The 13,998-nt window shown below is 47.5% G+C and overlaps 1 protein-coding gene across 7 annotated transcripts in view; it reads right to left on the reverse strand.

The window, feature by feature from the left end:
* The window catches only part of VPS53 (VPS53 subunit of GARP complex), a 174,900-nt gene that overhangs the window by 32,631 nt on the left and 128,271 nt on the right, over nt 1-13,998 (reverse strand). For all 7 annotated transcript variants that reach the window (XM_077969703.1, XM_077969702.1, XM_077969701.1 and 4 more), the window contains 3 exons: nt 12,133-12,280; nt 4,880-4,962; nt 3,216-3,294 (listed from right to left, as the gene is read on the reverse strand). In XM_077969703.1, coding sequence (XP_077825829.1) covers nt 3,216-3,294; nt 4,880-4,962; nt 12,133-12,280 — 310 coding nt within the window. The remainder of the gene's footprint in view (nt 1-3,215; nt 3,295-4,879; nt 4,963-12,132; nt 12,281-13,998) is intronic.

Below are 13,998 nucleotides of genomic sequence, written 5' to 3' on the forward strand. Positions count from 1 at the left end.
CATTTCTAAGATACATTTATTTACAGTACTGGTTCTTCTCAGTTTTCTTCCCAGCAGGGTACAGACTCCTTGAGGGCAGTCTCCTTTCCCATCTTAACCCTATCAGTCCAAGTACAGGAGGAGCCGGAGGAGCCCCTGGGATGCTGACTGAGAGTGGCAGTTTTCACCAAACTCTTCAGCTTTCCTCACCTCACAGAACTTTACTCACGTTTTCACCCCGTTTGAACTGCCCTCCTAATCACAAATTCATTCAGAACTTCACCCTGATCTGTTTCAAACACCGCTTCCTTACCAGGGCCTTCCTTGATCCCCACCTGGATATGAACTCCTCCCTCTTTAAAGAGGGCGTATTTTGTACTTTTCTTACGGCACTGATTTCCTCACCTCTTTTATTAAAGTTACCGGGTGTCGCTGTCATCTTACACATCTCTTGCCCTCAGCTCCTGGAATCTAAATACCTCAGCCAAAGGTTTATGCCTTTCTGAGCCTCGCAGCTCCCAGCACTGTGCTGGGCAGGGTCTGAACTGAACTGTCCAACCAGCGGCAAAAATGATAGAATCAGAGACAGAAACAACCATTATCACAGAAGTTTTTTAAAATCCTAGAAGAAACTACACAAAACAGGATGCAGGCATAAAGAACACAGAATGCGTGTTGAATCAATTTGTGACCACTTGGCTTGTTTACTTCCATCACATGGATTTTATTTTGCTACAACTCCAGAAGACTCAGACAAAAAGTAACGGCCTCCCAGCTGCCGCGTCCCCAAATCTGTGGTTTTCCTATGATAGAAACAAAGGACTCGGGAGGCACGGTCTCTGTTAATATTTGCTGGTGTGGGCACCGGCAGAAGTAGAGGGTGGGACGGGGCAGGGTTTGAGGGAAATCCACAGAACCAACTGACAGTTGGTATAAGCAACACCTGCAGTGTTAAACCCCTTCCAACTGTGATTTTATTGAAAAAAAAAAAAAATCCACTCTTCCTTTGGTAAATGTGGAAATGCTTTCACCAGCTGCATTCCGACCTGAAGTGTGTGCAGTTCAGGAGAGACGGCAGCTGGGACAGATCACACTCAGGATGTGGGGAATGGTCACCAGCAGGAGGGGATAAGCAGAGTCTGCAAAACGAACTCCTTCACGCCTCCGGACCGGCCTCCGTCCGCCTGCCCGGAGCGTCCTCCTGTGAATGCCCAGGATGCCGGACGTGCCTGTCAGCACCGGACTCGTGAAAAAGATGAGCTTTCTGAATAAAACTGTGACGTGAGCTATTTTAGGACTTGCCACTTCAGTTCATAAAACCCCAAAGCCTACGTTTTGGTTTTAATCTTATTTTTGTTAAATATTTACAATCTACTGCAAAACCAAATTCAGACCAAACGTCTGCTTACACAACCTTGTGACATGGTCACTCCTCCTGACAAGAGGGAGAGGGAACTAACATTTCATGAGTATTTACTATGTGCCCAGCACTAGACCCGTGTTCCGTGTTTCATCCTCACAGCAATGCTGGGATGCAGAGATCCACAGTTCCCTTGGGCCCAGATGAGGTCACGTTGGCCCAGACAGGTGAATCCTCTGCTCAAGACCCCCAAAGGAAGCCCTGGAAGAGTTAGGTCTGTCTGACTCCAAAGTTAGTGCTCCTCCCACTGCCCTCTGGTACTGGCCAGTATGACCCAGAGAAATCATTTCTCCAGAATTTGCTACAAGAGCCTAGGACTCTAGAGCAGACACTGGCAAACTTTTTCTATAAAGGGTCAGAGAGTAAATATTAAATTTTTTTAGCTTTGTGGGCTAGTCTCTGTTGCAATGACTCAGTTCTACCACCATATTGCAAAAAGGCAGCTATAGAGGATACGTAAATAAAGGAACGTGGCTGTGTTCCAATAAAACTTTATTTTCAAAAACAAGCAGTGGGCCAGATTTGGTTCCCAAGCTCTAGTTTACCAATCCCTGCTCAGTAAAGTTCTAGAGTTGCAGCTTCATGTTCCTTGGGTTTAGCATAACAAAGACCATTTCCAACTTAATTAACACAAATGAATCTCCCATATTCAAGGCTACACGAGAGACAAAAGAGGGCTGAAAGACATGGTCTGTGCACTTACGGAACTGACTTCATTTGGGAAAAAAGGCATAGGCACATAAAAGCCAAAAATAGGAACATGAGGTAGTGCTCGGTAAGTGCCAAAGGAGGGACTTGAGGGCCAAGGGCTGACTGATGGGCCACCAGGATATTAGAAAACCAGAGTTCACAGCCTCATCAAGGACTCTTGCCCTGGCACCAGAGCTCAGAACGAGTCGGAAAAACCTCTCAGTGGGCGAGAATGAAGAATGAGTCAGAAGTTACTGCTTTAAGCACTAACGAGAACACCCATTCTGGTGAGACCACACCAAGGTTTTTAGCATGTGTCAGATACTAATCAAAGAAAATACGTAAATAAAGGAACATGGCTGACTCAGTTTTAATTAACAAAAATGAATCTCCCATATTCAAGACTACACGAGAGAAAAAAGAGGGGTGAGAGACATGGTCTGTGCACTTACGGAACTGACATTCATTTGGGAAAAAAAGGCATAGGCACATAAAAGCCAAAAATAGGAACATGAGGGAGCGCTCAGTAATTAAAAATGATCCATCTCAGCGGGGCACCAGGGCTAATGCCTGTAATCCCAGCACTTTGGGAGGCCTTGGTGGGAAGACTGCTGGACGCAAGGAGTTCAAGACCAGTCTGGGCAACACAGCAAGACTCTTAGCTTTACAAAACATTTAAAAAGTAGTTGGATGCAGTGGCAAGCGCCTGTGGTCTCAGCTACTTGGGAGGCTGAGGCAGGAGGACGGATGAGCCCAGAGGGTCGAGGCTGCAGGGAGCCATGATGGCACCACTGCACTCCAGCCTGAGTGACAGAGAGAGACCCTCTCTCTAAAAAACATAAACCACAGACAACATCTCCTTTAGACTCATCAAACACATTTACTTCGTCTCTTTTTTTTTTTTTTTGCCATCCTCCAATACTGTGTGATGCTGTCTCTAAAAGGACAAGCAACTGACCCGACCCGGGTGCTACACACACTGAGTGCTCTCAGGAACTCTGGGGCCGTTCCGTTCTCCTCTCAGCTGGTCCTTCAAGCTCCGATGAGCCTGGAGAAGCCACAGACAGTCGATGCCACCTGGGGCTGCTCTCGCTAGTTTGTAAGACGCCATTTCCCACGACCTTACCTTGCTCATGGCCGTCAGGGCAGGATCACAGGCGGCATCCAGATCCTGAACCAGCAGCTGAATACTGCTGGAGATGACGCTGCAAATCAAAGAAATCACTGTGGTCACCCCTTCAAACAACTGCCGTCTGAACGGCTGACACTCAGGCCTCTGTGTCAAACTCAGATTCATCATTTCATCGGCAAAGTCTGAGCTTCAATCAACGACAGCGGAAGAGCAGCTTGGCTCTTTCTTTTCGTCCTGGTTTTACCCGGCTGTATCCTCACCCAGTCAGGACACAGAACCCCACGGCCAGTCTCCCTAATCACCACCCCAGTATCCCTGTTCACATCTTCCTACAAAAGAATCTGCTTCCCAAAAATGTTTAAGTCAGAAGTGAAGAAAATAAAGTTAAGAGAAGTGGAAGAAATAACTAAGAAGAGAATTTTGATTTTTCCTCAATAAGCGGCTGATGTGAAAGCTGCGGCCTGGCCATGCCTGTCTCATTTAATGGCAGTGGAGCAGAAATGGACCAAAACTAAAGTGCCACAAGGTCCTAACAGGGAAAGAAGGCGGACCTCCCCTGCCACCCCACACTCTTATTCCCTCAGTGGCTGAATTCAAGCCATTTATACTTTACACTTTAAAACACTGAAGGTAGGCCTGGCCTTCTGTGGGTTCAGGTGGGGCAGATCAGGGATGGCCAAGGGAGAATGTCTTCTCTGTGGTTATTCTTCACAGTGAGACAATACAGACCCCATAAGCTAAAAGAGCAACTGCATTTGAGGAGGTACAACGGCAGCCCAGTTCTGAAGCTGCTTCTTAGTGGCCAGTAGGGACTCATTCTGACCCAACAGAAACCTCTTAGGTTCTGCAGTGACTAAAGCCAACAGCCTGAGGCACGCTGCTGTGTAACAGAGAGAGGACAGGCAGCGACCAAGCATGTGCGAGGTACATACATGCTAAACACTGCTGTGTAACAGAGAGAGGACAGGCAGCAAGTGTGTGTAAGGTACGTACGTGCTGAACGCTGCTGTGTAACAGAGAGGACAGGCAGTGAGCAAGTGTGCGAGGTACATACATGCTAAACACTGCTGTGTAACAGAGAGATAGGCAGTGAGCAAGTGTGCGAGGTATATACATGCTGAACGCTGCTGTGTAACAGAGGACAGGCAGTGAGCAAGTGTGCGAGGTACATACATGCTGAACGCTGCTGTGTAATAGAGAAAGGACAGGCAGTGAGCAAGTGTGCGAGGTATATACATGCTGAACGCTGGCTGTGTAACAGAGGACAGGCAGTGAGCAAGTGTGCGAGGTACATACATGCTAAACGCTGCTGTGTAACAGAGGATAGGCAGTGAGCAAGTGTGCGAGGTATATACATGCTAAACGCTGCTGTGTAACAGAGGACAGGCAGTGAGCAAGTGTGCGAGGTATATACATGCTGAACGCTGCTGTGTAACAGAGAGAGGACAGGCAGTGAGCAAGTGTGCGAGGTACATACATGCTAAACACTGCTGTGTAACAGAGAGAGGACAGGCAGCAAGTGTGTGTAAGGTACGTATGTGCTGAACGCTGCTGTGTAACAGAGAGGACAGGCAGTGAGCAAGTGTGCGAGGTACATACATGCTGAACGCTGCTGTGTAACAGAGGACAGGCAGTGAGCAAGTGTACGAGGTACCTACGTGCTGAACGTGTCCATCTCTCCAGTCAGATTGATTCGTTCAATCAGACTTACATCCACTTTTTCTTTGAGTTTTTCTTCTAGCTGTTGGAAAATAGGAGAAACAGATGCATGGTCAATGATTATCCAAATAAGTAGCATCATAATAATAGTTAACATTTACTGAGTTTGATGATTCAGGCATAATTCCAGACGCTTTTTTCTTTCTGTTGAGACGGAGTCTCACTCTTGAGGAGCAAGGCTGGAGTGCAGTGGTACGACCTCGACTCCCCGCAACCTCCACCTCCTGGGTTCAAGCGATTCTCCTGCCTCAGCCTCCCGAGTAGCTGGGAGTACAGGCATGCTCCACCACGCGCGGCTAATTTTGTATTTTTGGTAGAGACAGGGATTTCTCCATGTTGGTCAGGATGGTCTCAAACTCCCAACCTCAGGTGATCCGCCCGCCTCGGCCTCCCAAAGTGCTGGGATTACAGGTGTGAGCCACCACGCCTGGCCAATCTTATAACCTTATGAGGAAGATTCTATTGTTATCATCCTCATTTTACAGATCAGAAAAATGGCATGGGGGCCTACCCAAGATAGAAGTGGTAGGGCCAGGAATCAAACTCCCTCCAGAGCCTGTGACCTTCAGCACTGTGCTGTACTTCTTTCTTTTGACACATCAATAATTCCCATCAATTCATTCTGAAAAGAACCTGATTTTAAGACACTCCCTGCCCCATGAACTTGCCCACCCAGATTGGAAACCTTTGGTGGTGAGTAGCAGTAAAACCAGCTAAAATAGCTGGTGAATGCTACAATGGGCCAGTCGCCTCATTAAGGCATTGGGGATACAGTGGCAAACAAAAGAAATGCGGCCTCTGCTGTCATCAGCCAACAGCCAGGGACAGAAACAATCAACATGTTCCTGGAGCTCAAAGAAAAATAACGGGACCAGGACTCGTAAATACTTGGAAATATTCCTGAGAGTTGATTAATCTAGCACCGTAAACCTATTACACAAACTCTAAGAATAGCTAATGTTTTGGCTTTTTTTTTTTTGAGACGGAGTTTCACTCTTGCTGCCCAGGCTGGAGTACAATGGCGCGATCTAAGGTCACTGCAACCTCCACCCCCAGGGTTCAGGCGATTCTCCTGCCTCAGCCTCCTGAGTAGCTGTGACTACAGGTGTGCGTCACCACGCCCAGCTAATTTCGTATTTTTAGTAGAGATGGGGTTTCACCATATCAGCCAGGCTGGTCTTGAACTCCTGACCTCAGGTGATCCACCCACCTCCAAGTCCCAAAGTGCTGAGTAGCTGGGACTACAGCTGGGATTACAGGCGTGAGCCACTGCACCTGGCCAGAATAACCAATGTTTTGTCTTAAATTTGAAAATGCTATTGGGGTGCATAAATTAGTATAACCTTTTTGGAAGGCAATTTATTCAAGAAGCAAAAATTTAAATACATATATTGCCTAAACCAGCAATTTCACAGCTAGAAATGCATTTCAATGAAATAAGGAGAATAACGGATAAAGATATGCAAGTATTTTTTGCAGCATTCATTAATTCAACCAATATTTACTGAAAGCCTTCTTTGTTCAGGCTGTGTAACAGAATAAGAGAGTTATTCAGTGAACAAAACAGATCAATACTGTCCTCATAAAGCTGGAAACAATCTACATGTGTATTTATAAGGGATAAAACAAATTACGGCACAGGCTTATCATGCTTAAACTCTTCAGCAGGCTCTTCCTATGACACTGAAAATAAAATCCAAATTCCTAACCATGAATTGGGTCCTGCCCAGCTTTCTGGCCCCATCTTGCTACTTTCCACCTTGCCTGCTAGGCTTCAGTTACACTGGCCTTTTAAATTTCCGGGAGACCCCAGGGTCCTTCGCCCTCAGGACCTTCATACTTCACACTTCCTCCTTCCTCTCCCTGACACGCGCCCTGCTCAGCCCTCTGGCCCACTCCCTTGCTCTGCTGCACCCCCACTTTCTAAGCTCTCCACTTCTTCCTCTCCCTGAAACGCGCCCTGCTCAGCCCTCTGGCCCACTCCCTTGCTCTGCTGCACCCCCACCTTCTAGGCTCTCCATGCTCTTCCCTTTTTGGCCACATGTTGGCCATGCTGGTCTTGAACTTCTGACCTCATGATCCACCCGCCTCTGGCCTCCCAAAGTGCTGGGATTACAGGCATGAGCCACCGCGCCCGGCCCTAATTTTTGTATTTTTAGTAGAGACGGGGTTTCACTGTGTTGGCCAGCCTGGTCTCAAACTCCTGACCTCAGGTGATCTGCCCACCTCAGCCTCCCAGAGTGCTGGGATTACAGGCGTGAGCCCCCGCACCCGGCCAGAGTATCTTTCTTTCTACCTCCTAATGGAGTAAAGAATCTGGGCTTTGAGCATCAGTGGCTGCTGACATCACACAAAGAGCACCCAAGCATTGTGTATCTTGACGGCAGAAACACAAAACATCACTATGACGTAGTTTTCTGTAAAAAAGAACCTGAATCAGCTCAGGCTTCTACATCTAACTACCAATTTATGGGAAATACAAGAGACAAAGTAAAATGGCCATTAATACTTGTGGGTGCAATCAGCCAAATCCAAACCTTGGGAAAATCTACAGGGCAAACAACCCAGTTTCTCAAAGAGGAGACTGCAGGAGGCAAAGAGAAAGGGAAGAAGAAACCAGAGAATTACTTAATAATCTCAGCAGGCCAGGCCCAGTGGTACAGCCGGTAATCCCAACACTGTGGGGGCTGAGGCAGGAGGATCACTTGAGCCCAGGAGTTCAAGACCAGCCTGAGCAACATAGTGAGACCTCATCTCCACAAAAATAAAAACTACTGGCCGGCATGGTGGCAGGTGCCTGAAGTCCCCGTGTAGTCCCAGCCACTTGGGAGGCTGAGGGGAGGATCGCTTTCATTCCAGGCTGCCGTGAGCTGTGATCGTACCACCGCACTCCAGCCTGGGCAACAGATTGAGGCCCCATATTAAACAAAAAGAATCTGAGCAACAAGGAATTGGAAAATAAAATTTAAAAGCAACGCCAAAAATATATCGTTATTGATTCATTAATTGTAACAAATTTTTCATATTAATGTTAATAATATGGGAAACTGGGTAAGTGGTATATGGGAACCATGCAAATGATCTCTGCAATTTTTCTATAGATCTAAAAATATCCTGAAAAGTGTAGTTAAAAAAAAAAAAAACTAGCAATAGCAATTTATAACATCGTTCTATGGTTTGATTGTGTTCTCCAAAGTTTATGTGTTAGAAACTTAATCCCCAATGCCACAGTGTTGAGAGGTATTAGGTCATGAGGGCTCCGGTCTCGTCGTGGATTAATGCCATTATCTCAGGAGTGGGTTATTTACTCCTCCAAGAGATCTTCATTAAGCACTTACTACGCACCAGGCATCGTATCTGGCGCTAACGAACCGAGATGAACAGAGTAGACTCTTTCTGGCATGGAACTTAACACTAATGGGGGAGCCAGATTACAAGGAAGTAAGCCAGCCGAGATGTAACTTCAGTTTTGTGGTGTCAGGAAAGAAACAAATTTGGCAATGCTGGAATAAGAGAGTTGCCTACTGAAGAGGGGTGGCCAAGGAGGGGCTCTCTGCTGACGGGGGGTGGCCAAGAGGGGCTCTCTGCTGACGGGGGGTGGCCAAGGAGGGGCTCTCTGCTGACGGGGGGTGGCCAAGGAGGGGCTCTCTGCTGACGGGGGGTGGCCAAGGAGGGGCTCTCTGCTGAAGAGGGGTGGCCAGATATTGAAGTGGGGACCTGAGGCTTGGGGAAGGAGACTACCAAGTGAGGAGCCGCCACACCTGGCTAATTGTATTATTTTAGTAGGGACGGGGTTTTGCCATGTTGGCCAGGCTGGTCCTAAACTCTTGACCTCAAGTGATCCTCCCTCCTCAGCCTCCCAAAGTGCTGGGATTATAGGTGTGAGTCGCTGCGCCCCCCTCTTCTGGAGGCTCTGAGGAAGAAACTGTTCCCACCCCTCTTCTAGTTTCGGGGGTTTGATGACAATCCTTGATGCTCCTTGGCTTGTAGAGTGTGAGTCCAGCCTCTGCCTCCTTCCCACAACCTTCTTCCCTGCATCTCTGCGTGTTCAATCTCCCTCTCTCCTTTCTAAGGACAACAGTCATTAGGTAAGGGCCCCCCCAACCCTAAATCCAGGACCAGCTCATCGTGAGATATCTAAGTACATTTACCAGGATAAGGTCACATTTCCAGGTTCCACGGCCTAGGACTTGGACATATGTTGGGGTTGGGGGGACACTTCAACCCACTATATCTCCCTGGGTTCTCTTGAGATGACACAAATAGTCTTTGATTTTTTCTTGCTTTTTGTATAACATGATGTTCTAGGTTCATCTTGTACATTTCGTGCCCTTGACCTGGAATTTTTCTCCAGGAATCTCTGGTTTCTTTTAGTGAAAAACTGTATTTAGAGATCACAATAAAGGTGTTAAGAATGTATTACTTTTATAATCAATAAAAACATTTTCACTAAATAAAAAATAATTGGCTACTTGTATCATCAGTCATCAAAATGGTCTTCAACTTATTTCTAGAACTTCTAAGAGTCTGTTCTAGAAAACCAATGCAAAATATTTAAGATGCTATATTCAGAAGGACATCCTTTGTAAGGATTATTGCGTTTTGGTTGTTTTTTGTTTTTTTTTTTTTGTTTGTTTGTTTGTTTTGACAGGGTCTCACTCTGTCACCCAGGCTGGAGTGCAGGGGTGTGATCATGGCTCACTGCAGCTTTGACCTCCCAGGCTCAAGCAATCCTCCCACCTCAGCTTCCCAAGTAGCTGAGACCACAGGCATGTGCCACCACACTCAACTAATTTTTAAATTTTTTGTAAAGACCAGGTCTCACTATGTTGCCCAGGCTGGTCTTGGACTCTTGGCCTCAAGCGATCCTTCCGCCTTGGCCTCCGAAAATGCTAGGATTACAGGCGTGAGCCACTATACCCTGCCAGGATTATCTATAAAAGCAAAATTTTGGCTAGGTACAGTGGGTGGCTCACACCTGTAATCCCAGCACTTTGGAAGGCCGAGGCGGGTGGATCACGAGGTCAGGAGATGGAGACCATCCTGGCTAACATGATGAAACCCCATCTCTACTAAAAATACAAAAAATTAGCTGGGCGTGGTAGCGGGCACCTGTAGTCCCAGCTACTCCCAGTGGTTCACGCCTGTAATCCCAGCACTTTGGGAGGCCGAGGCAGGTGGATCATAAGGTCAGAAGATCAAGACCAACCTGGCTAACATTGTGAAACCCTGACTCTACTAAAAATACAAAAAAACTAGCCGGACATGGTGACGGGCACCTGTAGTCCCAGCTACTCATGAGAATGGCCTGAACCCAGGAGGTGGAGCTTGCAGTGGGCCGAGATGGTGCCACCGCACTCCAGCCTGGGCAACAGAGAAAGACTCCGTCAAAAAAAAAAAAAAAAAAAAAGGCAAATTCGCAGCAGCATAAACAATGATCAGGGATACTGCTAAATAATTTATGGTATAAGGCCAGGTGCAGTGGCTAACGCCTGTAATCCCAAAACTTTGGGAGGCCGAGGCGGGTGGATCACAAGGTCAGGAGTTCGAGACCAGGCTGGCCAAGATGGTAAAACCCATCTCTACTTAAAAAAAAAAAAAACAAAAACCACAAAAATTAGCCAGGGGTGGTGGCGGGCGCCTGTAATCCCAGCTACTCAGGAGGCTGAGGCAGAAGAATTGCTTGAACCTGGGAGGCAGAGGTTGCAGTGAGCCAAGATCGCAGCCACTGCACTCCAGCCTGGGCAACAGAGCAAGACTCCGTCTCAAAAAATAAATAAATAAATAAATAATTTATGGTATAGTCCCTTAAAGAGAAATATTATGTGGCCATAAACAATGATAGTAATAATGACTCTGTAATGATAGTTATAATGATTATTACTATCATTATAATGACAGGAAAAATGCTAATGCTACGTATGACACTAACAATAAAAGGATGTAACGGTAAATTAAGATTAAAACATACAAAACTATGTCTATAAATAACAGTTGAAAAAACACCCCAAATTGCTAATATGATTATTTGAGGATGACGGGATTAAGAGGGATCATTTTTGTTTTTTTATACTATAGTTATTTTACCTTTAAAATAGCATATTTACACGTATGTCTTTCTTTCTGCACACACAAAATAGTTCAACAGTGCTTCTTCCCAAAAGAACTCTGGAACCCCTGCCTTGGAGGTCCTTACCGATAGTGCCATCTCCCCCGGGAGTGGCCGGGGGCTAAACGGACTGCTCTGTGGCTCCAAGGCCAAACCCTGGCAGGTCATGGCCTTTGCAGCTGAACACGACCAGGTCCCCAGGCAGAGTGTGCTGCTGCCTCTGCCTCCGGCTGGCTTACGTGCCACTGAGGGCCTTTGTGGACACACTTCCTGTTTGACCTGCTGTATTGCTGCCCTGGCTCACAGGAGCGCCAAGCTGTGCTGTCTGAAAAATCACTTATGACTGTCTTCCTGTGGTCTAGGCATCTGTAAATTATCAATACAAAGTGGGCAGAAGAGCAGAACCTTTCCAAATTACGTTCTTTCTCCTGGCCTCAGGGAATCCCAGCCCCAGTGAAAAGGAATTTCTAACCCCACGTTCACGGCTGAGTCAGAGGTTATTCTGGGTCTTCCTTCTGCCCCATCAGCTGCTAAACTACGGCCATTTGGGGGCCTCCAACAGAGACATCACCCGTTCCTGCCCCCCAGTTCCTGAACGTCAGCATCCCAAACAATGGCTGTTTGTTTAGGCAGATTGAAAATGCCGTGTAAATTTCAGAAGACATAGAAGCCCAGAGCATTCTGCCTAACTCTGTGACTCTTCTGAGCGTGGAATAACTGGCTGTGACTCGCCATCACCAAAGGCTGGGTCCTAGTACAGACAAGTCTGTTCCTGCTTTTCTCATACGGGCAGGAGTGCTACTGACCTACTTTTCCCAGGTCATGCCCTTTGAGGAGCTTACACAACGCCAGGGAGGTGACCAGTCCTACTTTCTTGCCCAGTCTCCTTTTAACAAGGCCTGCCTGTAAGACAGCTGCCTGGGCAGCCTTATGGCTGGACGGTGAGGTTTCCTCTGTGGCAGGCCCACTGGTCTGACTCAGCGTTGTCTGTGGCCGTGGCAGGACGTATATTCTTACTCGCTGAGCGACGAGGCCCAGAGTTTAGGAAAAGGCGGTGGTGGGGGGGGAGCCCGGGCGGCTCACCTGCTGGGTGGTGGCCAGGCAGTACTCTGCTGTGCTCAGGATGCCGCAGATGAGGCAGAGCTCCTCCAGAGTGAACTTGGCTGCTTCTGAGCCCTCCTTTTCCTTAAGGAGGCTGCTAATGGTCAGCCCTCCACTGCTGGTTGTGGTTCTGAGGAAAAGGAACAGGAACGAGTCAGCCTGGAATTTCTAATTTGCTTCCTGAACTGGAAACTGCATATTTTAAGAAAAGAAAGGGGGGAAGTAAAGGCTGGACATGGCCCAAATCAGTCCACATACAATGAGTCCTTTTCCTACTGACCTTACCTTGACTATTGTCTGTTTAGATTCTCTCACCATCAGAAATAGGAAGAGATGATTCCTATTTTAGTTAACCTGAATTGTCAGCCAGTCATTAGTCACATTAACTAGGACGGTCTAATATCCAAAGGGAAGGCTGTTGAGCTGCCCTCTCTTTAGCTTTGAATCTCCTGATATGCAGAACTCACTGGGGACCATCTGGAGCACGAAAGGTGGTTACCTACCCTGTTTCTTTTTTTTTTTTTTTTTTTTTTAAGACTGAGTCTGGCTCTGTCGCCCAGGCTGGAGTGCAGTGGCCGGATCTCAGCTCACTGCAAGCTCCGCCTCCCGGGTTTACGCCATTCTCCTGCCTCAGCCTCCGGAGTAGCTGGGACCACAGGCGCCCGCCACCTCGCCCGGCTAGTTTTTTTTGTATTTTTTAGTAGAGACGGGGTTTCACCGTGTTAGCCAGGATGGTCTCGATCTCCTGACCTTGTGATCCGCCCGTCTCGGCCTCCCAAAGTGCTGGGATTACAGGCTTGAGCCACCGCGCCCGGCTGTACCCTGTTTCTTTCACTCAAGAAAAGTCTGCACTGGGACTTCTGTGTGCTTGTGGAGGAGGACACAGGCGAATGTGAAGACACACTTCCTGCCCAAGGCCCCAAGTGTCCCAAGAGACTAAAACCCATCTCACATCCTCCTGTGACTACAGGTTTTTGGGGCAGCTCCAGCTCCTGAGTGAGTTCTATGGTAGTAACCACTCCCCACTCGTATCTGGAGGCTTCGGAATCCTCTGTTGGCTCCTCTCACCTTGCCCCCACTTCTGTGAACTGTCTCTTTACTGACAAAACCCCAGCTGAATATGCCATTTTTTTCCTGTTGAGACGCTGCCTAATACATGTGGGAAAACGCTCCCTGGATGAAGTTAAACGGTAGCTGAAGGGAATAAAGCTATCAGCAGTACAGCCCCAATTCCGTGACACAAACAAACAAAAGCACGCAGATCACACACATTATGTATCTATCAAGAACGGAAAAATATATACCAAAAAGTTAAGTTTTCTTTGGGTAGTGAGATTATACATAATTTTTTTTTTAAGGCGGAGTCTCCCCGCAACGCCCAGGCTGGAGTGCAGTGGCGTAATCTCGGCTCACTGCAACCTCCGCCTCCCGGGTTCAAGCGATTCTCCTGCCTCAGCCTCCCGAGTAGCTGGGATTACAGGCACACGCCACCATGCCTGGCTAATTTTTGTATTGTTAGTAGAGGTGGGGTTTCACCATATTGGCCAGGCTGGTCTCAAACTTCTGACCTCAAGTGATCCGCCCGCCTCAGCCTCCCAAGGTGCTGGGATTACAGGCGTGAGCCGCTGCATCCGGCCAATTTTTGTTTTTTTCTTTATGTGTTCCTATGTTTTCTAAGCTATGATGAACCTGTGCTATCTTGATAATCAGAACAAAAGTTATTAAAATTTTAAGACCGGGCGCGGTGGCTCATGTCTGTAATCCCAGCACTTTGAGAGGCCGAGGCGAGCAGATCACCTGAGGTGGGGAGTTCGAGACCAGCCTGACCAACATGGAGAAACCTCGTCT

Source organism: Macaca mulatta, chromosome 16 (genome assembly GCF_049350105.2).
Source record: "Macaca mulatta isolate MMU2019108-1 chromosome 16, T2T-MMU8v2.0, whole genome shotgun sequence".
NCBI lineage: Eukaryota > Metazoa > Chordata > Mammalia > Primates > Cercopithecidae > Macaca > Macaca mulatta.